This window comes from Gamsiella multidivaricata (genome assembly GCF_025024155.1).
Source record: "Gamsiella multidivaricata strain RSA 2152 chromosome Unknown BC939scaffold_34, whole genome shotgun sequence".
Classification (NCBI taxonomy): Eukaryota; Fungi; Mortierellomycota; class Mortierellomycetes; order Mortierellales; family Mortierellaceae; genus Gamsiella; species Gamsiella multidivaricata.
The window spans coordinates 242,541-269,364 of record NW_026251742.1 but is presented as its reverse complement, the minus strand read 5'-3'; the positions used below and the strand labels follow the sequence as shown (position 1 = coordinate 269,364).

The window sequence follows — 26,824 nt, the reverse complement described above, 5'->3', positions numbered from 1 at the left end:
ATCTTCAATACGTGGGGCGCTCACAAGGATATCCTTCCATTCGTAGCAGCATTTGCTACGCGCGAAAAATGTCCATCGCCAAGACCTTCCATGGTAAAAAGTCAATCTTTTTTTTTTTTTTTTTTTTTTTTTTAGTAATTGTTTATACCTCACGTCTTTTGTCCCACATACAGACATGCTAAAGATCTCTAATATCCAATGCTGTCGACCCTCTTAGGCCGCGTGGAGGACACACTAGACGCATTGATCATTCTCGAGGCATGTCGACAAGGCGTCTTGCCCAAAATTAATCGTCGCCTGTTAGCAGCAGAACGAGGGCTGATGCAGGGCTCTTTGACTGCTACACCTTCGCAGCTATCTCCTAGATCCGCTTCGAGCACATCGGCCACAGCACCTAGTACTGGGATGGTGTCTCTGCCTACTTCAATCCAGCTCTTGAATCCAAACCCATCGCTCATCGTCCCTGGATCGGTTTTTGTGTTTGACGAAAAGGCGTCCGGGATCCACCGCTGGACAGATGGACGAATTTGGTCGCCCTCACGCATCTGTGGAAATTTCCTCGTCTACAGGGAATTGCACCGAAAGCTGACGAACGAGGCTTGCTTGACCCCCCAGGAGAAGGCCAAGATGAGGGACGGTACTGGGCTTAAGGACATGGCCCTGAGGGAAAGGGTTGAAAAAGAGGGTCTGATCGTCTTGGGATGCAAGAAGGGCACCTTCGTACTGAAAAAGGACGGATTGACAAAGAAGACAATCTGTGTGAAAGGCCTCGACTTGCCCTCACCACAGGACTTGAAACGTCGACATAGCCAAAGCAACAGAGAGGGCTCGATCAAGCGCAAGAGTCGAGCAATGCCTGCTGGGTTCTCCGACGCGGGAATACAGCACTTGGTCTACTATGAAAAGGAAGGAGGTATGTTTGGACAGATTGTGTGTATGCTTTGGTGTATATTGAGACTTGTATACTAACCCACCTTTCTCTGTGTCCCTTGAAACGGCCTTCAGAGATGGACGGTCTGCACCGCCCGATTGAGTACGCGGAATTGCTAAACCTTCCGCTCAGCAAGACATTCATCACCATGCAAAATTACCGCAGCGCCATTGCGGTGCTACCTCTGAGCAGCGAAGATCAGAGAATCGATCCACTTGACGAATATGTTCACAGTAACCGGGTCGTGGAGGTTCAAATATCGAGTCAAGAAGCTAGATCCAGTCCTACTCCAATGCCAAGAATGCCGCCCAGGGCCAGGCTCAGAGGAGCAACGCGAAAGAAGTCTGGTCAACATAAGAATGAAGAAGGGTTTGGGGATGGTGGACCGGCTGAAATGGGAGACGAGAGTCGCAGCACTACCTCACGTCTTCAATATATTTCCACGACAAGGAATTTGATGGCATTCAGGCCACCTATCGCTATTCTCAACCACCCATATCAAACGCGTTCGCAGGAGCGGCAAATGCTACAGCTACAGCGGATCAGGAAGCGTCGACAGGGACGACAGGGACGACAGGAACGAGATGATGGGACGCAAGGGGAGAGTTTTTTATCTTCGTCCCAAAAAGACGATTTAGCGGGCGTGAAGCGCAAGGATCCTGCCCATCCTGCGTCTTCGAAGAAACACAGCAAAATAACGAGTAGAGTTCAGCGAATTACAGAGACGTCTTCCATGTGCAGTTCGAGTAGCGATGAGAAAGTCGATCCCATCCAGGGGTTAAAACAACGATTGATTCTTGGCAACACTAAGACTGAACTGGATAAGGATAGGAGACGTTGTGATTTAACCAGCGAAGGAGAATCGACCGATCATCCAGCCGTTCTTGCACAAAGTGGGATGGCTGATGAGAGAGCGATAGGAATTAGCAGCCAAAGCAAGTCGCCGTATCTAAGGACTTCATACCATCTGTCATCATCACCGGGGCATATCTCGATGGACACATCCAGAAGCTCATTGTCTTACCAAAACTCGTTGGCGCCGTTGCTCTCTCTTTCTCCAGTTACGCCGGAAGGGCACATCAAGACCACCCCAGCCGTGGAAGACTTGCCATCAACCTATCAGCATACAATGGAATTGATGCGTCCTGCAGCCCTGAATACGCCCAAGGACTTTGAAACTCAACAGAATGAGCCGACTCCTTCTTTTCTAGCAATGACTGAGAGTACAACCCATAGCTTCTCTGGGGGCAACGCTCGTTTTTCAGGTGACTATCAAAAAGCTCAAGAATGCGTACCATGGCCTGCCTTCGGACCCATACTTGGCGAACATTCGTGTGGAGCCGATGCCCCTCTGGAAGGCGAGCAAGGCCTGGGAGGATCAAGTTCGCTGGATAGTGAGTGCACACACCACTCTTCGTCTGTGCCCTCCAGCGCCTCAGGTCACCCCTCGCAGCGATCATCTGGGTTTGTGGCGTACCATCAGCGCGGAACAACATCAGGAGCGGTCAACAAGTTACGGGCAGCTCAAGCAGATGGGACAGTCGTAGATACTCCGCAGGGGATGTTTCTGGGGTATCCCCTGGCACACAGGTCATATGCATGTATAACCTCAAGCTCGACGGAGTCTCACCGCATATTGACGCAGGAACGTGGCGTGTCAAGACCTCCGGTGTCCAAGGAAATTTTTACGGAGCAACACGTTTCAATGCACGAGCATTCGAATGCATTCTCACGGCAATGGCTACAGATATCACCAACCTTTCGCAGCACACCTTCTTCAACATCCTGCATCCAAGGGCCACAAGCAACCACGCCGGGCCGGGGTACCTCACTTGGTGGCCCCTACCCTCTTAATGTGCAGACCCTTATCGACGATCATCATCATGTGGAGCGACCCTGGATCTCCGGCGGAGATACAAGGTCTTTGACGCGAGGCATGAGAAAGGAAAGCGGCATGAGCGCAAATAGACAAGGTATATTGTCATTTCTATTACAGACAGATGCAAAACTTTGTCCGACCCCTGGTTATCAAAACTGAATTCTTTGTGCTGGTTAGAGTCTACAAGTTCTGCTGCGAGGACGAGTGTTCCTGACCCTAATGCGGCGTTGTCACAGGTTTGTCTTCACGATTCCTTGATGCCCTTCAGCTCGCCTGCGTGTCCGTCGCCTTTTCGTGATAGCAGCGCTGTAGAAATGCGACTGTCTCGAGCTCAGCACATATGCATGCCGTCGTCGAGCTGCATGTTTGCAGACACCTTCCAACGCTCCGACATTCAAGAGTCTACACATTATAGATCAATGAGGGGCGCACCGCGCCAGCCGATAGTGCAAAGGTCTTGCGAGAAGGAGTCAGCCAGCAGCAATCCAAGCGGGCCTAATGAGCAAATCGGCTCCAGCTATCTAGACGTCAATTCGCTGTACTCTGGCGTCCCTCATTCAGCGTCGAGTAACAACTTTCAGTCACCACCTCTCTATTTTGTTGGATCTGGCGGAAGTAACTACGACGTGACCTCCCAGCAGCAGTACAAATCCACAGCTCCATCTGCGATGTGTCGTGATCTATTTGGAAACGAATGTCAGTACGAGGAAACCGGTTCACGATACGAGGGCGCGTCTGATCATCCACACTTTGCATGTGAACCTACGGGCACTATGGATGAACGCATGTCAACAGCAGAAGCCTTGCCAACTATGCATCCCGGTGCGGATATTCCCTATGAACAGTACGTTGAGGGTCAGGAAATCGACTTTCTAAGGTCTGGGAATTCGCCTGGCGCGGATGAATACCTTCTGCATGTGAATCGCTTGCGAGATTCTCAGCCCTCGCTGACGCTGCGTTTGAATTCTGGACCTACGTCCGAGAACTTATCGTCGGTAATGTCTTGCCAAGAGGACACTGGGCACGATATGCTGATATTTTTATCGGGAATGCACTTGCGGCAGTTCAGCGATGGTCGAGAGCAGAACAAACTTGGGGACCAGGGAGAGTAACGGCCTTCAGTGTATTGGCAACGAGAGGGCTCGAAGAAATGCATGCTATATTTCTCCTTCTCCATCTACCAGCAAGGCCCGTTCCATTTCATTTTATGCGTCCCAGGAGAATAAAGAATAAAATTGTGATTACAGAAACCGTTTTATTATTACAAGTGAAGCAAGATTCAGACGAAGAAGAAGAGCGGGGAGGGAATACGGATTCTCTCGTACAGAAAGACGTTGCTTCATTCCAGTTCCAGCTCAAGGACTACATATATTTACATCGCTTTGATCCTCCTGATGGTTACCCAAGAGACAAAGACCATCCATGTTAGTCGACTTGACTATCGTCGTTTCATGAGCAGACTCTTGATACGGTCCTTGGCCGTACTGCCAGACGCGGCTTTCTTCTTCGCTGCAGTCGCTGACGCCGTGGTCGATGTCGATGTCGACGTAGCCGTGATCAGCTTTGAAAACTCCAGCGGTGTGAGCTTACGCTTCTTTCCAAGGCCCAGCACGACTTCCTCCTCCTCCTCCTCCTTCTCCTCCTCCTTCTCCTCATCGCTTTGAACCTTTGAAGGTCTAACGTGATCCGAAGGAGAGCCGTCCACATCGCCAAAATAGACCGTCTCGGATGAGAAACGCATAGTACGGGGCTTTGGGGCGCCGATGGCCGCGCTTGTAGAAGAGGCATTCATTCGCGTCGTCGCTGCAGTGGACGCCGACTTTGAATGGCCCTTTCGGTGGCGCCGCGACTTCTTTCTGCTGTCGCCTGCCTCGTACTCGGAATCAGAAGATCTCAGATCCATCATCCCGTCATCGTCCATATCGTCCTCCATATCGTCGTCCCCTTTGGCCTCATCAAAGCCCTCATCGATCTGGCTCTCGAATTCCGTCCACTCCTCATCCGAGGTCAGTTGCTGGTCCAGCTCTGTCTCGCTCCCAGCATCGTCCAGCCCACTACCGGTCTCATATAAGACCGGGTCGGATATTTTCGCCTTCTTGGCGCGACCGGCCCGCTTGGCACTATTCGAGTTCCTTTTGTTAGTCTTGACGCATGAAAGGACTGGCAGCCTAAACTTCAGTTTCGGAGCTCCTGTTCCCGTCATAGGTTCAACAGCAGTAGATGCGGATGTCGGGACCTGCTGCTCCCCCAAATTTGGTTCTTCGTCTCCAGAATTTGTCAATGATGTCGTCGAATTCAATTTGATCCGCAGTTTGATCCTGGGCTTGTTCTTCTCGGCCGCTCTCTGCTGCTCCTCCTCCTGCTCTTTTTGCTCTTCCTGTTCTGTTAACACTCGCAGTGAACGCTCGATAATAGGCACAGTACCATCAGCAGTGCTCTGCTGTCTCTCCAAAACTCCACACACTGTCTCATTCAAGTCTCTCAGCAGTTCCAGTGACCCCACAGCTGTTCCCCCATTGTTGTAGTTGGATGCCTCTGGCGGTATGCTGGCCTTGATCATATGTCGTTCCTCTTTGCTAAGTTGAGGGTTGCGTCTCAGACTCCGTTGTCGGTTATACAGGTGAACGGTCAATGCCAGGATGCCTCTGAGTTCTGTTCCTGAGAGTGTTGCAAGATAATCAAGTCCACGCTCCATGCTGCCAAGAGCGACGAACCAGTTCAGCTTCTCAAAAAATGGGAACCGAAACTTGGGTGAAACACTGGTTTCGATTTCAATGTCGCAGACACGGTACTGCATGGGGACATGGAGCGAATGGATAAAATTTCCACCAATGACGACAGAGGACGAAGGGGTGTAGACAGCGTGGATCCATCCTGCAGGAATCAGCCTGAGGTTGACAATCGCGAGATTAGTATAAGCTCATGAAACAGTATGGTATTTCGCAGATAGCAGTTGAACATGGGTGCGTTGCTTACATCGTATCTCCTTGCTTGAGCTCGACCCTGTGACACTTTCCCGGAACTTCGTCGCCAAAAAATGTGGTGGATTGTTCAGATGACGACGACCACTTTGCGTACTTCCGCAGGTGGGTCGAAGTCGGCTCGACAAAGAAAAAAATTTTCGACCCTGACAAGATGTGATAAAACACCTAGGTTGGGAGGGTATAAAGAGTTGTATAGGTGTCCGATCGGTCAATCTCTATCTATAGGTCATATTGGTTCTTTCGTTGGAAAAACGCTCCCATCCAGAAAAATACGACATACCGATGACCCTGCAAAGTCAATATGGCTGTGTTTTTTAACGAAGATGGAATGAGGATTAGTTCACAAAATATGAGCCAATACATATTTCGCTGGTATAAGAATGGACTTACAAGTCTGTAAACGAATCCTTCACACTCATCAAGCAGTACAGCTGCACCTTTGGGAACTCTGTTGGCTGCAGTGTTTTCGGCCAAAAATTCTCAACCCAATCCAGCTCTCTAATGATCCAGAACAATGTACAGAGAAACGTGTTAGGCACTCTCGCTTTCATAAACTTCGAATATGATTGTTGCTCTCCAGATACAATTCAATCGCAAGGATGAACCTGACAACTCTTGGTCTCTGAACTTGTTCCGCAAGTGGTGTCCCGGTGATCTCCAAACTGATGACATTATAGACCCTCTCCTTGTGCTCCATCTTGAAGTAATCTGCCCAAGCACCCATGTTCCAGTCCAGGAGCTCCGCCTGTGTTGCCACATCAATAACCTCGACTGGCGTCTCTGCGCCAACCGCATCACGCACATCATCCACAGATAAAGTTATCGGTGGCATCTTCATATCCAGGCCATCTGTGGTTCTATCTGGATCTTGTTTCACAATCACTGGAGTTTTGAATCCTGTCGAACGCAGCCAGTTCATGGTCAGATCTTTGCCTGCAACCCTAGGGAACTTGTCCGGAAGGAACTGGTGGGAGTCGAGCAAGACGCGCCATTTATCCTGATGGCTCACGATCCCGTTCACAAGATCCGCATAATTAATCTTTCCAGTTCTGCGCGACGACTTTCGCAGCACTAGTATAAGGATTTGTATGTTATTAAAGCAGGTCCTCTTATTTTAAGAACAAAAAAAAACACGCAGAGGAAGTTCTGCGTAAGAAATAGGAGGGATACATACGAGTGCTGGGACCAGCCTTGGGCACACAGTCTGCGCAGTGGTACTGGTCTATGACCTCAAACTCCTCCAAGCTCATCTTTAAGCATCGGACGTGGTACCAAGTTTCGCAGACATCACAGCAAATCCACGTGCCCAACTCGGGCTTATCCTCGGGGCATAGACGACATGTCTCTTGCTCCTGAAATCGTGCCCGAGCATCCGGTTGAGTAACAATGGTACCGAGTCCGAGTGCATAGTTGGTGTTGTTATTGTTTGGCATTGGCAGTGTTAAAAGGCGTATCAATTGTCATTGAGCGCAGTTTTATTCCTTTATTCTTTTTTCTAATCATCGCTTACGTCGGTCATTATGTATTCTCTGGGGGAAGGAGGGTGGGAGGAAAGGGGATTGGGGACGAAAGAGAGGTGGAGTGTCGTGCAATCACTCCAGCGCAGATTCGATCAACGAACAACTTCGCCCCCATCCACCACAAAAGAGCTCTGCTCTGCGGTGGCTGGCTCGCCACCAAATTGGCGAGTACACAGTAAGCCACGCTTTTGAAAAAGGAAAAAAAAACTCACTCTCGTGTACCACCACCGACCTTTGACCTGCTCCTTTTCCTTCCACTATCCTCGAAACTTGAAAGAGCAAGAACAGAGAAATGGAAGAGTACCTCAGTTCCTCCGAGGCATTCGCCAAGGCTCTGAAGGGGTTTCAGACCTCCCCGTCAGAAAAAATTCGACTGGCCAAGGAAGCCTGGAAGCGTTTAGATGTCGTCCTCCCTCACAAGCAAGAGTTCCTGCTCGAATGGCTTTGCAGCGGCCTTGTCAAGTCATCCACCCCTTCAAAGAACCCCAAGGACCAGTCTCCGTAAGCCAGAGCGGCAGCTGAATCTGGAGTTGGTATACATATGACAGTATCATCTTAGGATGTGAACCGATCCTAATAGCCCTTCACGTCTCCACTTAGAAATAATGGTGTTATCCTGGATCAGGAGTATTGGGATCTGTTCAAGGACATGCTGGCTGGGATCACATCTAGCAGGAATAAGCACAGGAAATATGGGCTCGTCAATGCCTGGCATCATGATGGATCTCATGGGTTAGGATCTGGCGTCGCCAACAACCAGGCTCCTGCCGTTCTCCTGCGCGTGCCCGTGATCCCTATTTTTACAGCACTCATTCAGCGTCTCGGGCCTCAATCACCCCCACCAGCAGCAGCAGCAATAGCCGCTGACTCGACCGCATCAACAAAACCAAGAAAGAAGACGAAGGCACTTGCTAAACCAACCCCATCTCAAGCTCTTCCCTCACTCGACGCTCCATCATCAGCTGTGCTACAGTCGGCATCCACCTGCTTTGAGCTGTTGTCCTCGCCTACTATGTCTGAATGGTTCCAGCCAACCTTGGAGCAATATACCCCACTTGTTCAGGCAACTCTGGAAGCGCTCGTTGAGGTGACCTGCGAGTCGTCCACTACTGGAGATGACCATCAACTAATAATGATAGGATTCGCACACATCGTCCTAGACCGATTCCGACGTCTGGTCGTGATCCAGCCCAACCAGAAAAAGGTGTTTGCTTTGGTTGCAGGAAAGATGTTTGAGGTTTTAGTCCGTGCTCGGGCTGTTCTCCGCAAAGTGCCTGTTGCTTCAGCAGTTGAATGCCAGGAAGATATTGGTGCGATTTTGAAGACTGGTCTATTTCATCAAGAGCATCTGCAAGAGTACACAGCTGGATATTTTTCAGGAGACGAGAAATCGATTCAGAGTTATCAGAAACAGCTCTTTGAACAGATTGCCATCTTGATCAAATCGGAGCACTCAACAGCAGGTAGATATAAGTGGATGAAATTGCGTTTGCTGGTGCAGATTTTTTGCATGAAAATGACTGCTGTCGCTCACCAGTGTTCCACTCGACAAATCATGCTACCGTAGTACTGGATATCCTTCCTTTGCTCCTTCGTTATTTTGTGGAGGAATCGCGCAGGAAGCAGAAGAGCTTGGCCAACAGCGGGTTCGAACGTGGAATGGAAAGTGCGCGAGAGACCGAGTTTTCGTTCTTCAAGATCATCTATGTGCTCGCAAAAAAACAGCTACCACATCTCACAGGCGATCCCTCCGAGACATCGATTGGGGAGCTCGCCAATATCATGGACGCACATAACCATTTACTAGCGACCATTCTGGAACTCAACATGTATCAGCCCAGCAACGACGAGGCAGCGGATCAGTTTGTGTTCATGAGCACGTCCTTTGGGAGCGTTTACGCCTGTTTGACGACTGCTCAAACGCTATCGAACGGGAGATTGCAGAGCATATCGCTAACAGGAATTGTAGTTCTGGCGCAATTGGACGACAGACTTTTAAAGCCTCATCTGGACAGCCTTTGGCCAGTCCTGTTCAGCCCTCTTCCCGAAGCTAGTGGTGCCGCGCTGGAACTCGCAAAGACCCTGTTGGAGATTTATGGAAAAGCGAGCGATCTCGGAATCTTTTTGAACTCACTTTTCTCGTCTCTTCGCGGATATCTTGCGCGACCTGAGGAGCTTGACTCCAGTCCCCTTTTTTCCAAGGCGTTTCTGGATCTGTAAGCCTGGTGTGCCTACGTCTTGGGATTTACAATACAGTAAGATCCTACGAAACTAATAGTTTCTTTCACCTTCTCCTGTTAGTATTCCGACAAACATCAGGAACTATCTTCCCTTGCCCCAGGCGCCGGAAATCTTGAACATATTTGTAACAGAATTGATGGCCCTCGACAGCAGCATGGAGACCGAAGAACTGGAGCTCGTCCAACAGTCTACCCACAAAAAGAAGCGGAAACTCAACTCTGGCAAATCAAAGGAATATGCAGAAGAGTCGAGCGCCGTTCCCTCAGCTGAGCCTCTCACGACGATTTTCGTTCAATATCTGAAGGGCTTACGTGTTACGGCGAACCAAGAGAAGCAGCTGAACAAGGAGTTCAAGGTCCTTTACGATCATTTTTTGAGGCAGATCTTCGAAAGCTTGACCGGGGCAGACGGACATGTCGAGAAATCGGGATCTTATCAGGCGCGACGTCTCACACCGGCTCTCAAGTTGCACTACGCTCTGTGCAGAATCTCGACACAGTACTGGACCAGCGGTATATCGATGGATCTGATGGAAAAAATCGTCGCAACCTTTAATAGCACTTCTAAGTGGGCTGATGCGACAGTTTTAATGCTGAACCGAGTAATCCTGCAACATATTCATCTGACCCTATGCTCGACCGGGAGAATGGATGACAATCTTACTCAGCGCTGCAGGGACCTGGTCAGGTTCACTATGAAATCCTCGCGCTTGGAGCGACTGCTGGAGGATGGCTCGTTGGTATCAGAGACATGGGATGGGCGCTTGGAGTCGGCATCAAGGAACTCTTTTTTGGTTGCGAGTTGGCAGATTCAGGTGAACGACTGGCTTGATATCGTCTGTCGATTTAGCACCACGCAGCACATGGAGCTCATCGCACAGGTCATTACAAGGCAATTCAGCACACCCTCTAATGACTCTGCCACGGCTTCATCGAACACGATCACGATCTACCTGTTGAACCAGGTCCTCCTACGCTCTGCCAATTTCTACGAGGTCCCCAACTTTCGCCCAATCTTTGCGCAAACGCTGTTGCAGCGCCTGTCAGAGTCGATTATTGCTCTGAGTGAAACAGAGTCGGAGCGGAAACTTGCAGCAGCCGTTGCTTCATTTACAGAGTCTGCAGAATCCTTCAAGGACACCTCGTCCAGGACTTCGTTCTCGGATGCACTCAAAGAACTGGCCAAGGTCTCGCAGCAACAGGCAGGAGAGAAGAAGTCCAAGTCCAAATCGAGGTCTCGCTCGACAGCAGCGGAGGAGCATGGCCCCAGGCTACAGTCATTGCTATCGATTGTGCACCTTTTACCCCTCGAGTACTTTGAAAAGTACGAGAGAAATATTATTCTGACAACGATGGCGGTTCTGGATCACTATATTCAACGGTATTTGGTCGCTGATTCAACTGGAATCAAGTGCTTGCTATTGGAGCGTCGTATCTCAAGCGCAATCATGACCTGGAGAAGTGACGCTGGAGTTCTGGTAAGTAGCAAGCAGGCATTCTTGCTGATTTCCTTCGATTGACGCATATCAATGATTGTCTCAATCATCTCTCTGACTATTCGCTTTACTATTTATCGGCATCCATCGATACTTCCCCTCATAGCTCAACGATCCATCGATTTTGACAAGTCTGCTGAACTACCCAGCATGGAACTGCTCCACCAGCTATGGAAGCGAAGACAAGGACAGACTTGGATATGCACTTATGAACACCACCTGCACCATGATTGATAGCGCCATCAGGTAAGACACACAAGTCTGACTCAAATAAGTCTCACACGGAGAATCAAGCATAGCAATGCTATCAATCTCATGGAAACCCTTCCTCTGTCCATTGTCTAGGTGCTATATGGTGCAAATATACGATACCATTCAGTACGAATCCGCCTTCGAGCATCTTGATGCTCTGTTGGAAGCGGCTCAAGAATGGGCAGGGGCGTCCCTCGAGGGCAGTGCAGCGGTTCTTGATAACCGGATAAACGAGCCCAAGATCAAGACCATCATGATTTCGCAAGTTTGTCGGAGTCTTGTCCACTGTCTAGAACAACATCGCCACCAACGCTCCAAATCGAAATCGAACTCCAAGACCATCTCTGGCAATGCCGCTGCTAATATAGACAGAAAATTCGCATCGCTCCTCAAGCAGATTGGAGAATTGTATGAGACTGTGCAGTCAAAGACGACAGTACGTATCAGCCGAGTGATTTCGCTTTTGAAACCGGAATCCAAGAACAACAATGGCAGACATCGTATTTCCAACATGGCTGGAGTGATCGAGGAGGCCCAAAAATGCATGGACCACTTTGAACTCTATAGGACGATTGTGCAGTACCGTCAACTAGACAGTGAGCAGGACACGACCGCCTATCTAGAACTTATGCCGAACCTGTTTCTTCTGGCGCAAGCTTTGGTCCAGGTCATTTCTACGCGTGGCCAAGATGATATCCAGGACGGATTAATCACCTCCGAGAGTCTCGTTCACCTTGCGACTGTTTTAACTGGATACTCGTGCCAGTACTTACCTCTCGCAAAGGCCTGGCAATCCACCCCGGACGGTGTAGAAAAGACATTGAAAGAGCTGCTGGAAATGCTGCTCGCCATCTCTGGGCAAGAACTGCAGGAAAGAGACATTGTATCTCTCAAGGACGCGTATCTTTCGTTGTTGGGGCTGATCTCAGGAGATTTATTCGATACCACATTGAACTGGCTTTTGGAGGAGGCGCATTCATCTGGAGATCAAGCAGCGGACGAAATTGTGCTGGTGCGGTTCTTGGATATCACGTTTTTGGGCGCTCATCACAGTAAGTTCGAAAAATAGAAGACGATGCCTCTGTACTTGAGCAGGATTATCGTGCTGATGGGTCAATCATTTTTCGTGTATCTGTACTCTATAGCTCAAAAGCGCAAGGTGCGTCGCCAGATTTCAAAGCTGTTGACGAAGCTGATCCAAATTCTACAGAGCACACAATCCGTACAAGTCATCGTCGGTGTCTTGGATATTATGGCTGGCATTTGCGCGGAGCCCTCGTTCGAGCTGCGAACCTGGGAAATTGGTCTAGTTCTCGAGGGCGTCACATCACTCATGTCCCCTGCGACACCGCTCCTATTAGGCGGCGTCAAGTCGCGCTCAAGCTCCATAGCCAGACCCTTAACGAACCAAGACACATCAAAGATCTTCACAGCCTTGTACCATGTCCTGATCAATGTCGCGCGGTATAAGCAGGAGGAGCTCACGACCTTGATTCCAGTCTTCACGGCAATCTTACAGGGCATTTTCCACGGATTCAAGTCACTTCATGCCTCGATCGCCAAGCGTCAGCAAGGAGTGGAGTTGTTGATAAAGAGCCCATTCATGCTACTTTCAGCCGGTGCACTTCACCCTGCTGCTCCAATCCCTGGTTCCTCAACTGTGAGCGGTGCTCCTATCGGAGATCCACTTCCAGTTGAGTGCGCCGAGAATTTCGCGCGTTTACTAACAGCCCTGGGATCAAGGGGTGTTAGCACAACCTTCGGATCGCATGGTGGGGGAGGAGCGGGAGCAGGAAGCAATGCAACTTTGAATGGCCATATATCCGCGACTCCAACATTATCACCAGGATCATCTACGATTACGACGGACACATCCAAGGCATTCGGAAAACATGCGCCATACATTCTGATGGAGTACTTCACAATTCAGGGCTCGGTTGTCGCGTCGATCAGTCAGCAGAGTCTTCGGAACGCTCTCCTGCCGGGATTGTATGCGTTGCTGAACCTTTGCAGCGATTGGGAGAGAGAGATGATGATGATCGGTCTGGACAACACGGGAAAGATGTTGCTCAAGGGTCTCTACACGGACTACTTGAGGCACCACAAGTACACTGGACGGTAGACTAGATTATTTTTCTGTATCTCTTATATGCATTTATTAGTTTACATTGACAATTGGCATTTTCATCGCATAAACAATTCCGATAAAACAACGAGCAAAAGTCTAGAAACTGGTACCCTGAGCCTGAACGATGCCATTTGTTCACCCGTGAACGTGGTCAGCGCACAGCGGTTAACAAGACATTCAGAGCTGTTACCAAGACGTCAGGATAGATAGCAGCACAATGCGCCCACGGCCTTTTTTTTTTTTTTTTTTTTTTTTTTTACCTATTAAAGGCGCGACAATTCACCCTGAATGGCCGGCCATTGAGCATAGCTAACTGTAAAGGGTGGGCGAAGCACTTGACAGCCTTTTATATACATTGATAGTATATTACCCCACATGGCCATATTGCAACACTATTTTTCGCCACTCATGGTGTGCGGATCAAATATTTAGGGTACATAAACACAGTTCCACCTACAGGACATACATCCCTCTTGAAGAAACAGTGGACTCCATCTAGCCATTACAGTCCCTGTCTATTCTTGCTCCTGCCTCGCCCGACTTGTCTGAGAATCCGGAAAGGCCTTTTTCAGGGAGGTTTGTTCTTGATTTTTGCTTGTGTCCAGGTCGGCCTGGCCACAGGTATGCCGCCGCGCGGACATCGTTCGGCGGGGACAAAGACAGCTGGTCTAGTGGCCTAGTGGCCTGGTGGTAGACAGCAGCGGACTGCTCTCTTTACATCCTATGACCGCATGGTCATGAATTCGATGGACCTCTGGCAAAGAGGAAGGGCGACGCGTGGGTGAATACCAGCCTGTCGAACATGGCACGAACGCTAACGGTCTCGGAAAACAAGCTATGCCAGCGCCCCTCCCATGGAATCCCGCCGAAGAAAAGCGGTCAAGAAAGATGTAAAAAGCCGGGTTGATACGGGCAGACCTATTTGGCGAGGAAAATGCTGAAGTTATCGCATCGGCTAATTCGAAGGTTGCTACTCCAGATTCGCCAGGGCCTTCTACCTGTTAGTACCACAAAGTTTCGTGCTGCAAAGACTGCACCTGCTAACAATCTCATCCCTGTCATAATAGTTTCTGCTTCCAACAAAAAACTCGCTATTACCAAGAAGTCTCATGCTGGACAGAACCCGTTCCTGCCATAATTCCAGACCGGATAGCGATGTCTGCTCATGGCGCCCTTCCTGTTTGAGAGATGTTACCTGAAGAAGTGACGGAGGATCACAGGCTGAATGATATCTACGGAGAGTTACCACAGGTACAAGGGCGTGAGTAGGATACGAGAATCAAAGAAATGTCACGCTGGAAGGATCGGAACCCGACGGCCAAATGATTATCTAGAACTTTTGCAAAGTAGGGTGCGTAACCAGCAGAGGCCCCCGTGCAGTCAAGAATCAGAAACTTTCAAGAGCAACCCATCTGTATGATCGATTATCCGATCAAGAAATCCACCGCAGTACAGTAACCGTTGCACAATTGAGGGTCCAAGTTCAAGAATTGGAGCTCACACAGGACTTCAGGCTGGACCTAATATCAGATTGTATACTGCGAAATTCGATCCGCTTCAGGAAGAGTATAATACACACCAGAACAAGGGCAATCCTTTGGGCGTGACAGCCAGGCCCACGAAATTAGGCGTGGAAAGCATTCAGAGAAGGATCAGCACACTTTGAATGGAAGTGAGTGCACAGGACACAATAGTAGGATAGATGGGAGGAGACGTGAAATGCGCTTCGGGGAAGCTTCGTTCCACTGCGGTGGGAAGTCATTTCACAGGACCCTCAACGTAGGACACAGCTTGGGCTCGGACTTCAAACACCGTCTATGCCGATGTCGTCTGCACTTTTTTTCGAACCTCAAAGTACAAAGTAGCAACAACGTTGACTGTAAGGGAGGGTAAGGCCCGATCGTGGTCCGAAGGTAATGAAGGTACCAGCATGCTGCTTTCTCAGGCACGAAATAGAATTTTACCTTCGTGGGCTTCCATCGAAAGCGCGCACGCTTAGACGGACAAGTATGTCCTCGGCCTATGGATGCCCAGCCGGTTTCGATATCAGTACTTCAAACGGAGCACGTACCGCCTGAGACAGCAACAGCTTCCGCAGGAGAAGTAAGCCGATATCCCATGCGCCGTATTGGGGGTCGCTTTCGTTGACTTGCATTTTTGCCATGACGATTTCGCCTTCACTTTACACTGATCCCTAGTATCGTTTATTGCTATCCGCAAAATGCACCTTTTCACAACAACTACATCTTCCTGTCGTTAAACAATCCTTCCTTCTAAATTATATCAAAGCCAAGGCAACGGCCGAGACTGTGCTCAATCCCAAGACGGTGTAGCCGGTAGCGTAAACACCCTTGAGGGTCAATCCGCGGGCGGTATCCCAGAGCAAGTGACGGATACCGTTGAAGGAGTGGTAGGTGAAGGGGAAGGCAACAACGAACTTTCCAGCGATCTTGGCAGCGACGGGGAGGGTGGCGATCGCTGATGTCACGGTTGCGGCATCAAAGCCGAGACCGACCATGGGTCCGACAGCATAGGCGATCGCTCCACCGTAAAAGCCTGTTGAACATGAAGAAAAGGTGGTTGTGAGTATCCGGGTAAGCCAATTGACAGTACGCCTTCCGTTTATCCAGGATGCGGTGCCGCTCCAATGCTTGTTGAGGCTGTTTTCGATGCTTTGTTTTTCCTTTTGTCTAGGTCCACATCGTCCTCATGTCCGTTCTAATGGCTCAGGATATCAACAATTGGTTCGCGTGCCGGCATGCTGGAACAACAGAGCAAGAGATCCTTACCGACAGCGAGAGCGCCTCCGGTGGCACGGTGGAACAGAGACATGTACCAGGTCAATTGAGGCTGGTAAATGGTAAGGTGAGGAGCGAGAGGGCGGTTCTTGCGCTGGTCAACGAGAGGAGCGACAGTGATCTCCTTCTGGGTGGGCTGGGAGGTCGACAAGATTCTAGGAAAAGGAGAAGGTATTAGGAGGTTGAAGTCCAGAGATGCTTTGGGTGGTGCGATCGTGCGAATTCAGCATTACCTGGTGCCGACGGGAGCCATGACGCGCGTCTTGACGAAGGCGGTCTTGACCATGGACGCGGCTATTGATAAATCGCGACAGGAGCATTAACGTTGATAATTGAGTCAGAGAGGGCATGAGAAACGAAAAGGTTGCTGTTGCTGTTGTGTTGCTGTTGTGTTGCTGTTGTGTTGCTGTTGACTTGGGCTCGTCGGAAGGGATGAGGGAGCTGTTGCACGGATTTAGAAGGCGCTCGTGTGCGGGGAAAGGACTGGCTGCAGTCCATGAAGTAAATCCCGAGGCCTCCGAGACGGATTGTTGACAGACAGACAGCGAGACAGACAGACAGACAGACACGGGACGTACTCTGGATGCGACCGATGGTCCTGAGGGGAGCAGCAACACGGGGGGCGAACATGGTGATGGCGAGGGCTGGACGGTAGAGTGGAGCTGGAATGGGAATGGGAATGGGGATGGATCGATTGATGGGGGAAGGAAAAAAAAAGTCCGAGCAAAAGGTGAGTGATGCGGAAGGAAAAGGCACGGAGCAAACAGTCTCGTGGATAAAGAGAAACAGCCACCGAGAAAATTCATTCCACAGCGCGGTTTTGGTGCTGCTTTTCCGAGCCCCCACGGGGCTCTGCCGCAGACAGCGCCTGTGCAGCTTGCGGCGGCCTGGGTCCAGAGACAGCCTGCACACAGGGTCTGGAGGATGGCGCCAGGAGCTGGCTCCTCGAGCGAGCAGGACGCGGCAGCAACACCAACATGGACTGCGCGTAGTCCACTCCGGGCGGCTGTAGTCATCATGTGATGATATACTCACCCACCCACCAGGGACCAGGATAAGCTTCTTTTTTCCCCCTCTGTACGCGTCCCTGCAGTCCATGCAGGGCGAAAGAAGAAAGAAGCCTCCCTGAGACTAAACCACTTCGCACTGCGAATCCATCATCGATTGGCAAGGATGAGCTATCCGCCACAGCTCGGGTTCAAAGTGCTGTCCTTTTCTTCAAACTCTCGGTCCTTCTCCAATACCTTCGTCATCTGCTCCAGCGCCGCATTCGCCACCACGTACAACCAATCCGCACTTTGGATATTCGTGAGTGCTGGTCAATGATGACGAGGTGGAGATGATTCGGTAACATTGCCTGGATTCTGCGGCATGGTTGCGTTTCCGTTGTCCAGCCAGCAGCTGCAAGCACAAGCATTTACCCGCATTGAGACGAGCAACCCTCCGTTATCCTGGGTCCACATCTCAATTGTCACCTCTCAGCCATTCGTTCAGCTCTGCAATTACAAACGCAACCTTTATTAAACAGATTAAACAGATTAGACAGATTAAACAGATACAACTCGAATGCAAATCAAATAATATACAGGCGGGACCAGCCGCAGCTTCTTCTCATCTTGCCAAGGGATCGGATCTTCGTTCCGGGGGTATAGTTTTACATAGTGGAAAAACAACGACACTTGTCCATCACATCGAGTCCTAATAAAAGACTTAATGCTTCACAGAATTGTCAACCTCGTCCTCAGATCCCGATGATCCTTGCTGCTGCTGTTGCTGTTGCGTCGCATCATTACTTCCATTCCTACTGGCCACCGTACGGACAGGGCGCGGCGACAAAGTCACGGGCAGCCCTCCCAGGAACAACAGTGGTTCAGACTCAACATCGTTTCGGCTGCTCTGAACTACAGCCTGCTCAGCGGCGGAGTTATGCGACCCGCCCTCGCTGCTGTCGGCCTCAACAACTGCGACCTCCTCGGCCCGAACAACAACTTCGCTCTCTTGAGCTGTCAGAACTGGGTTCTCAGACTGCACCTGTTCAAAGTGCTGGACTGCGTGCTCAATCGAGTAAAGTTGTCTTGAAGGCTGAGCCTGGTGCTGGTGCGGCAATGGACCGACCTCGCCGACAACAACTGTCGGCGCCCGAGCCTCTTGAACGTGGCCGTCTATACGTGCAGTGCCTTGGATGCGCTGTATACTACCGCTTCCTTGGACGCCCAACATGTCTTGACCCGCGTTCTCAGTCCGGGAGGAAAGGACAACGTCAACTGGGGCGACACTCGTCCTTCCTGTGCACCCTTGCATGGCAACCACGCCTTGACCTTCAGGGGCAATGTGGTCAAGACCTCCTACAGGTAGCCTGATTGTGCTGAGGCCGCCTATAGGGCAGGTTGCGGTGGCGAGGTTCTCTAAAGGGATTCGCATTTCAACGCTGTCCGCTATGATACCTGCCTGACCCACTCTGTCGTCACCTAGGGGGATGTAACAGTGTGGTGTGGGAGAGTGGGCGTCTTGAACGGGGGCGAGCGCCGCTGATTCATCTGAAGAGCTGGCGATGGCGGGGATCGCTGACCAAGTCTTGAGATAAGGCGATGAATCCCGCTGGGGCTGCTGTTGATGGATAACGAGGCGTTGTCCGTCATGGTCGACGACCATCTCTCCGAGGAGTCCCGACGAGTCCTTCCGAGCCTGTTGCATAAAAAAGTCCTGATCATGCTGTGTCTCGAAGAATCCATCGACGACTCCGCCCTGTACTACAACATCCTTTCCTGGTCCTTGACCGAAGCCCTCCCACTCGACATCCATGTGAGGGCCGTCGTGGCCTAGATCCAAGGTGAGGTCCTTGCCAACAGGATGGCTCAGTGGAATGACCGCTTGATCAGTTACGCCGCCGTGGCCGGGGTCCACATTTGGCTGATCGGTGGCGGTAGGTCGGGAGCCAGGACTAACCGACGACCGGAAACCATGGGCAGCCTCATCGCACTCGGCAGTCAAAGCAAGCTTGCCGCCAGCAACAACAGAGACGGGAGCGGAGACAACAGAGCCCAAGAGCAAGTCAACCATGGCCTGGTTGTTCAAACGATGGGCCCAATCCAGAGCGGTGAGTCCGTTCTTGTCTTGGACAGTTGTTTCAATATGACGAGCCAAGAGATCTGTGGCGAGGGCTTCGAGCTGAAGCCAGACAGCGAGATGGAGCATGGTATGACCCGTAGCGTTGGCGATCGAGAGACTCTCAAAGTTCTTGATGGTGGGCGTATCCAAGATCTTGAAGGACTCAAGGACCATCTTCTCGAGGTTCGTGTACGACTGAGACGAGACTGACGAGCTGTCGACACCGCCCTCCAAGAGATCGTTCCAGAGGGCAAATTCATTGGCGCGGCTGAGGACATTGTCCAGAGGACCCTCCATGCGCGCAGAAATGCTCATCATGCGCTGGAGAGCAAGCTTGATGAGCTCCTTCTCGTTGTCGTCGACATAGGTAAAGGTCGCCTGGGCAACGATCGACTCAACAGGGTTCATGGCAAAGACGGGCACGGTCTCGGCCTTGTTCGCAGCAGGAGTGATGAGCTCGAGCATGTGGTCGCGCTGAGGAATGATTGGAACCATGTTCTCGCCAAAGCATACGTACATGACCTCGCCGACAGTGAAGCCAGTACCGTGGATGGTGACCAAGGTACCGCCGCGGACGGAACCGCTGTTAGGTGTCATGTGGCTAATCAGAGCGATAGTCGGCTGCTGTGCTTGCTGCTGCTCCTGAGCGGCAGACTCGGGGAACAAGGATATGAGCGGGTCTGGGGGTGGAGGCGAAGGCACCGTGAAGGGAATGTCGGAGCTGTCGATAAAGTCCTCCATCTCGGGGCTTGAAGACCATTCGATGGGAGAGTCCAGTAAAGAGCTCGGAGGAGAGGGTATGTGATGCTGCTGGTTCCCTGTGGGACTATGCCCAGGTTTACTCCTCGACTCGCGCTTCGTCTTGGATGTGACAGACTTTACGATGTTGCGTGTGGCAGACCCTTGCTCGGGTTGTTGCTGGCCAGACTTGGCTTGGGCTTTCGCGGCGGCAGCGAGGGCACGCGAGGCGACTCGGTTTTTGTTCTGGTGGTAGAACATCAAGGGCAGAGTGACATGGGAAGCGATGGAGACATCCGACTGCGAGTCGAAGCGGATCACGAACCCCTCCTTCTCCTTCTTGTGGCCGCAGTAGCAGTTGATCTTGAATTGGATGTTGGCGACGCCGGATCTGAAGCTGATCAACGCGTCGCCGTTGTCCGTGCGGTGTAATTCCGGTAGCATGTGCATGATCTACAGGATCGAGCGAAAGGACGATTGTCAGTCGAGTCGATAGTACTAGTTTATCGGGTCCTCCTTATCCAATCTACACGCCGCACATTTTTCTTTTCCTAGAAAGGGAGCACCTACTCTTGTCTCGGTCTGATCCAGCTTGGTGGACATCCGACGAGCACAACGCAAACAGGCCTCCTTCTCCTCCTGCCAGCCATTAGAAGGACACTGAAGAGTGGCAGAGATATCGACTATGCGCTTAGTCCCCATCTCCTCGGGCGACATGACCTTGTCGGGTTGAGAGAAGAACAAATCCTTGGGCAGACGAGCATAGTCGTAAGCATTCACAAGAGCGTTGTTCTGGTCGACTATCGAGAGTTCCACGTAGATGATGGTCTCGATACGAAGTCGGTCCTCAATCTGGGTAGGAACGTACTCCTGAAGCTCCTTCTTGAAGACATGGGTCTTCACGTTCAATCGATGAGTCGTGGCGGGCTTGTTAAAGCTATTAAGGTTAAGAGTGCGTATGGAGGATGAAAAAAGGAAAATCGGTAAATCGGTAAGGAGAGGCTGTTGACCATGGGCGGCGTGTCTGAATGTGTACTGCATGATAGAGTTAGAGTGTGCTGCTGCAGCGCGGACTTGCCTTCCCAAGGACTCTGTGAGGGAGTAGAGCAGAGCGTTGTCCCATTCGGGCGAGGCCAGCTGGGCCTTCTTGCTGGCTGACTCCTGCGGAGAAGGTGAGAAAGGGAAGGAGGGAACCATGCATTGTAAGAAAAAAAAAAAGATATCTACGGCTATCCTCAATTGCTCTTTCGGTTGGTTTAATCGCTTCAACTGCTTCGTGTGGACAAGCAGCAGCCTGTCCTCAATGGCTGCGGGCCGAGTGGCAGGGTGGGGGGCGGGGTGTGAGCGCACAACAAAGCGTGTGTGTGAGAAAAAATGTCGGTGGGTCTTATGCTACATACCCCGTGTGGGTGCAGGAAGGAGGCGTCAAAGTCGGCGAGATCAGCCTGGCCGAGGGCCTGGAGGATGTTGGTTGCGGAGAGTGGAGGCATTGCGGGGTGGAGGATGGCTTAAAGAGGATTAAGAGTAGTATTAGTGAAGAAGTGGAGTGGTAAAAGAGGTGTGAGAGGGGAGGGAGAGAGAGAGAGAGGGTGTGTGTGTGTGTGTGTGTGTGCGATGAGTGATGAGAGAGAGGTATAGCACACGATGGAATGAGGAATATGGATATCCTTTTTCTACAGAGCAGCGAGCGTGATCTGCCTTGTGTTGATGGGAACGAGGAGGAGGAGAGGATGGAAAGAGAGAAGTGAAAAAAAGAAGAGAGAAAGTATCATCCGAGACTAAAGAGACCAAGGGTAAACACAACACAGCCTTTCCCTCCTCCCCCCCCCCCCCCCCCTTTGCCCAGCTATCCTGGTCATGATATGTCAAGAACGGACAGCCTACATATTCTATACATCCGTCTAGCCCGCCAACGCCGAGAGGGCCGCTCCGCTCGTAAGTGCTGCGTTGGAGCAATGGACTTTTCAGTTGGTGCGATCCTGATTGGCTGCTCTAATGACCAATTGCTCCTTTATTTCCTTGTCGCAAAATATTTATTTCCTTCCCTCCTCTACTGCGCCCTTAGTCGAGTAGTACACCCGCGCTCCTTCTTGCTTCTTCAGGTGCGGATCCACATTGGGCTTAAACGCTTTTTCGTAGTCCTCAGGGGTGACCTCTTCGAGAACCTTGTAGTTGATCCGGGCTGCATTAAAGACAACTACATCGATCCAATCGAATGCCCTAAGAGTCTCGTCAATCAAATGCTGACCGTGGACCATATCGCTGACATCGCCTTGGACTGCAATAGCCCCCCTGGGCGTTGTTTTGTCATTAGAGGATGAATCCTTGGTGAGGGCTTGGATCCCGCCAACGACTTCTTGTGCTTTCGCCGCATTGGATTGATTGTTGATGACTACATCGGGATCGTCCTTGGCAAGCCAGAGTGCAATGGTACAACCAATGCCTCGGAACGATCCTGTTACAATAGCGACTCTTGCGGACGACAAAGGATAACCGAAATAAAATGGGTGCGGCTGAAAAGGCCTGTAGGCTTGGTGTTATGTCTGTGGGATCAGAAGTCTGTGAGAAACGATCTGGCTCTTTATACATGGACAAGTCGCGTCTTGTATACTAGAGGATATCTGTCTCCAGTATGCTTAAAACAGAGGACCGGTACCGAGCGGCGGTAGGTTCACACTATGACTGATACACCGCACTGGATACGTTTGCAGAGACATGAAAAAGGGAGAGAATGGAAAAAGAGGCTGGTCACGGTGAGGAGGTTCGCGATGATGAGGCGGTGTATCTGCCATGGGAATGGTCTGGGTGTGCCGGAGTGCGTCTACCAGATCGTCCTGGGCACTGATAGGGTCGATTTAAAGCGACTTGATATGAAGTCGAGCATAAGCATGGACCGAGAACGGCGTGCTTGACCAACCCTGGGATGGCGATGGCAGGATGAATTCGATGGATGGAGCGGGATGAGCGGGCCAGACGATCAGACTCGCACACTGGCCTGGAGTACTCCACTGCCCTGTGCGCCACGTGCAGACAGACGGACGCACGAGCCAAGTCCGATGGAAATTGGTGGCAAAGGCTAATGGCTATTTACGAGGACCCACTGCCTGTCTTCAATGGAGCCGCCCGTGTGAATACGGATGCATATGTGCCATGCTAAGGATAGACACCACTAAGGGTCCTAGGAGTGCTCCAAGGGCTCACTGCACCCTCGCGGTGTTTCGCGCCCGCACTCCATACTCCACACTCCTGTCGCTGTCCTTACCATTACCATCGGCTTCACTCTCGTCTCCTTAAATCCATCTTAACACCAACCCAGTCATGTCGCCGGATACAAAAACTCCCTTTTTTTTTTTTTTTTTAACAAAAATATTCATGCAGTTGCAGAAAAGCGGGAGCAAGGAGCACACCGGCCGACAGGAAAATAAAGGGAGGAGGGGAGCAGAGGGAGAGGCGCCAGGAGGGACCTGCTTCAACATCCAGCATCACGGAGGACGATCTCAAGCATCCCAAGGGTTTACCTCTGCCTGCTTTCAAGAATCTCTCTTCCTTCCTCTCTTCTCTCTTTTCTGGCAACCGCCCAACGACTCTCGTTTCTACCCGTCGAGCTCTGAACGCCTCGTTCCCTTGCACGTCGTCTCTCGTGATCCGCTGTCCTTGCTACTCCCTCCTCGCCACCTACACCGCTTCACAAACCATCTCCATCGGCAACAATGCCGCGACCCAAAGCCTTCGACTCTGCAGAGTACCGTCTTCCCATGTACGACACAAACCCACCGCCCTACCACTCGTCCTTAAAAAAACCTCCCAACACCCCTTCCTCAATCTCAGTCCTCATTTCTAGCAAAGCTACCCACTCAACGTCGCCAACCTCGACAGCCATACTGTTCACTGCACAGAAGCCCAGCAGGAAATCCCTCCAGGTCCATTGGCACCCTTCCGTGAACCAGCGTCAGGCCGCGAAACGCAATCGCGAACTCCTCTCCTTATTCGCCCTCCTCCTCTTCTTCTCATCCGTCACTTTCATTCTCTTCCAGCACTCTGGATGCGACTTTGCAACGGGACAATGTCAGCGTTCTCGTCACAAGAAATTGGCACCTCCATCATTAATACTGACTAGTACGAAAGCAATACCTTCACGGGCGCAGGGAAAGAATCGGCTGCAAGAAGTCGCTACCTCAGAACTCGTGAAAGGCGCTGGGGTGTTTGGCGGAGAAGGGCTGTTGATGGACCAAGATACAGTGGTGATGCCGGAGTCAAGACAAGAAAGGAGATATCCGCCTCCTATCTCAGCCGAGAGGACGTGGAGTGCCTTGTATGGACTACGCAGAAGACGGCCCTTATTGAGCCAGGATCAGGATCGATCTGCAGGGATTATAGACGACTCCATCAAGCAGATCAGCATGGATATGGATACACAGGGGGACGAGAGAGGAGTAGGATACGATGAGGAGGAGGTGTATGACACTGAAGGCACATCAATCGACAATGAAAATGAAAAAGTACAGAACGAGGGAGACATGGAAGAGGAAGACCTTGTGATGGAAGCCGGTCGCGGTAGAGCCACTCCTCAAGAGGCCTATGCTGACATATGGAAAGAAAGCCCCGATCCGCTCTCAGAGGATGATTACCTCGAGCTAGAAAACAACTATGTGGTCGCATCCCGGATCGAGGAGACCCATCAGCAACAGTCCATCCGCAGCCGACTCGGCCGGGACACCCAGTACATGATGTACCTGCCAGACGCGGATATGACGAACCAATTCCATAGCATGGTGCGCGCCATCATGCTTGCCAAATCCCTAGGCCGAACCCTCATCCTACCACCGATCACTGTCTCCCCAGGTCAAGATAACTCGCAGCGAAACCAGCCATGGTCCGATTTCTTTGATCTCGAAACATTCATGTATCTTACGGGTGCAAAAGTTGTGGAGCTGCAAACTCTGCGCGAACCGGACAGTTTGCCTATGACTGCCGAGCCTCTTCAGTGTCACATCACCTGCGGTGTGGGCTCCTTGCGACCTGTCGATGCCACCGCAAAAGAGTTCTTGAAGCAATGGAAGTTTGACTTGTCGATGATCCAGCCTGAGGACGATATCGAGATCAATAGCAGCGAGTTCAGTGAGTTGGCTCCTGCCTTGAAAAAATTAGCGAGCGAGCACCTGCTCTGCATTACGAACGCGTACAACATGGTGGTACCCAAGAAGGAGGATTGGAATCTGTATGGGCGGTACTTTTATTTCACGCCGGACGTGGGAAAGCATTTCCAGAGAACGGTCTATCAGTTGAGCGAAAGAAGCACGCAGTATCAACAACACCATCGAGCAAAGATTCAGAACGACGATGTCAAAGACTTTTACAATGGCGATCTCGTCAGCAGTGCTATAGCGCCTAACACTGACCTTTACCGCGACGCCCATCCCGCTGGCACCGATTTCCATGCCAACAACAACAATAATCCAACTACCACTAGACCATATATTTCCATTCACGCCAGACGAGGAGAGTATATCGAGTTCTGTCAACAGCACTTCCAGTACGCCCTCCAATCCTGTCTCCCGACCACTCAAGAACTGGCCTCAACACTACACGATATCCTCGTTGCAAACCCTTCCCTCCGCGGCCTGCCCGTATTCGTCTCGACGGACGAGGACCGACCTGAGGAGTTGACAGAGTTTAGGGCACTGGGCTGGCATGTCCTCGATCATAAGGCTATAGGCACACGCGAGCGAATGGGAGCTTTTGGCCCGATGATGATGGACCAGATGTTTATGGCACAGGCGCAAGTATTTCTAGGAGTGCGGACGAGCGCATCCTCGAGACTGGGGGCACATCGACAGGAGGATTGGTATGGACGCAAAGCTGTATTTATGTGAGTCAGCCTGAGAGTCCTGCCAAACACCCTATAAATAATGCTTGGTCTCCTTGGTGCAATGATAGCAATTAAAAAATTGAAAATACAGTAGTAAGAGATGCAGCTCATGATGTTCCCTAGTTCGCCAGATATATGAATGATCCCCGTTGCCGTTATCTTTTTTATTTTATTTTTGTCGCAGAACGATCAGGGCAATTGGGTTTCTGGACAGGGGGTAAAAAGTGATAGACCTATCTGTTTATCTGAGGTGAGAGTATTGGTTTGTATCTGCATACATGCACATTGACAGACAGTGTATGGGTAAAGGCACAGTTGTTTTTGTCGCTTGGATGCGAAGAGCATGAGAACTGAGAATCATGTTTCTGTCCGATAAAAGTCCTACAGCTCGACCGGATCGCCCACATCCAGCCACCTTTTCCTGCGCTTGCTGAGTCGCAGATATGATGGTGATGATGATGACTAGCTTTGTGTGGGACTACCGCGGTTGTTCATACCTTCTGGAAGAAATGGTCCCGTCGCCAGGGAAGAGACTATCAGGATTGAAGACGAGAATACTGAAAGCACGATAGCTGCAACAATCATTGTGTATACAAGCAAAGAGCCTTTCCAAGCAACTCAAGGTGTTACTGCGTATGTTATCATTGTAAAATTGAAGCGGAAGACAAAGAGAAAGATGAAGACTCCAGAATCGAAGAGACAAGTGGTTCGGATGGCGGTGGCTGTAAACCACAGGAAAAGGAGATAGGCCTTTATGTGAATCATGGGCGAATGCATCGGTTGCACGAACATAAGCTGACCAGCTCCTTTGTTAAAACCACCCGACAGAATTAGTCCTGCCGAATTGTATTCGTGCACTGGTTATCCAGCAGAGTTACCCG

General features: G+C 50.9%; 7 protein-coding genes across 7 annotated transcripts; 3 read left to right on the top strand and 4 right to left on the bottom strand.

Annotated features, from left to right (window-relative positions):
* Positions 1–1,612: 1,612 nt before the first annotated feature.
* BC939DRAFT_452250 (uncharacterized protein) lies at positions 1,613–4,062 on the top strand. Its single transcript, XM_051555783.1, has 4 exons — positions 1,613–2,902; positions 2,986–3,490; positions 3,577–3,645; positions 3,719–4,062. Exons 1-3 carry the CDS (start codon positions 1,665–1,667, stop codon positions 3,589–3,591), a joined length of 1,758 nt encoding a protein of 585 aa, XP_051412033.1. The 5' UTR covers positions 1,613–1,664; the 3' UTR covers positions 3,592–3,645; positions 3,719–4,062.
* BC939DRAFT_493203 (uncharacterized protein) lies at positions 4,048–7,419 on the bottom strand. The gene is made up of 6 exons (XM_051559552.1): positions 6,969–7,419; positions 6,400–6,865; positions 6,185–6,292; positions 6,075–6,099; positions 5,787–5,959; positions 4,048–5,698 (listed from the first exon to the last, which is right to left on the bottom strand). Exons 1-6 carry the CDS (start codon positions 7,225–7,227, stop codon positions 4,249–4,251), a joined length of 2,481 nt encoding a protein of 826 aa, XP_051412032.1. The 5' UTR covers positions 7,228–7,419; the 3' UTR covers positions 4,048–4,248.
* Positions 7,420–12,331: 4,912 nt separating this feature from the next.
* On the top strand, positions 12,332–13,632 carry BC939DRAFT_452245 (Urb2/Npa2 family-domain-containing protein). The gene has a single exon (XM_051555782.1). It carries the CDS (start codon positions 12,378–12,380, stop codon positions 13,422–13,424), a length of 1,047 nt encoding a protein of 348 aa, XP_051412031.1. The 5' UTR covers positions 12,332–12,377; the 3' UTR covers positions 13,425–13,632.
* A 1,973-nt stretch (positions 13,633–15,605) lies between these two features.
* Positions 15,606–17,040, bottom strand: BC939DRAFT_452239 (uncharacterized protein). The gene is made up of 4 exons (XM_051555781.1): positions 16,807–17,040; positions 16,462–16,522; positions 16,220–16,383; positions 15,606–15,986 (listed from the first exon to the last, which is right to left on the bottom strand). Exons 1-4 carry the CDS (start codon positions 16,856–16,858, stop codon positions 15,709–15,711), a joined length of 555 nt encoding a protein of 184 aa, XP_051412030.1. The 5' UTR covers positions 16,859–17,040; the 3' UTR covers positions 15,606–15,708.
* Positions 17,041–17,725: 685 nt separating this feature from the next.
* On the bottom strand, positions 17,726–21,437 carry BC939DRAFT_167698 (uncharacterized protein). Its single transcript, XM_051550336.1, has 3 exons — positions 21,153–21,437; positions 20,645–21,011; positions 17,726–20,527 (listed from the first exon to the last, which is right to left on the bottom strand). The coding sequence occupies exons 1-3, from the start codon at positions 21,269–21,271 to the stop codon at positions 17,939–17,941; spliced, it is 3,075 nt and encodes a 1,024-aa protein (XP_051412029.1). The 5' UTR covers positions 21,272–21,437; the 3' UTR covers positions 17,726–17,938.
* A 670-nt stretch (positions 21,438–22,107) lies between these two features.
* Positions 22,108–22,866, bottom strand: BC939DRAFT_477363 (uncharacterized protein; the record flags this gene model as incomplete). The annotated part of the gene is made up of 2 exons (XM_051558667.1): positions 22,108–22,597; positions 22,778–22,866. The coding sequence occupies 2 exons, from the start codon at positions 22,864–22,866 to the stop codon at positions 22,108–22,110; spliced, it is 579 nt and encodes a 192-aa protein (XP_051412028.1).
* Positions 22,867–23,417: 551 nt separating this feature from the next.
* BC939DRAFT_452230 (uncharacterized protein) lies at positions 23,418–26,087 on the top strand. The gene is made up of 3 exons (XM_051555780.1): positions 23,418–25,156; positions 25,258–25,349; positions 25,474–26,087. The coding sequence occupies exons 1-3, from the start codon at positions 23,785–23,787 to the stop codon at positions 25,945–25,947; spliced, it is 1,938 nt and encodes a 645-aa protein (XP_051412027.1). The 5' UTR covers positions 23,418–23,784; the 3' UTR covers positions 25,948–26,087.
* The last annotated feature ends 737 nt before the right edge of the window (positions 26,088–26,824 follow it).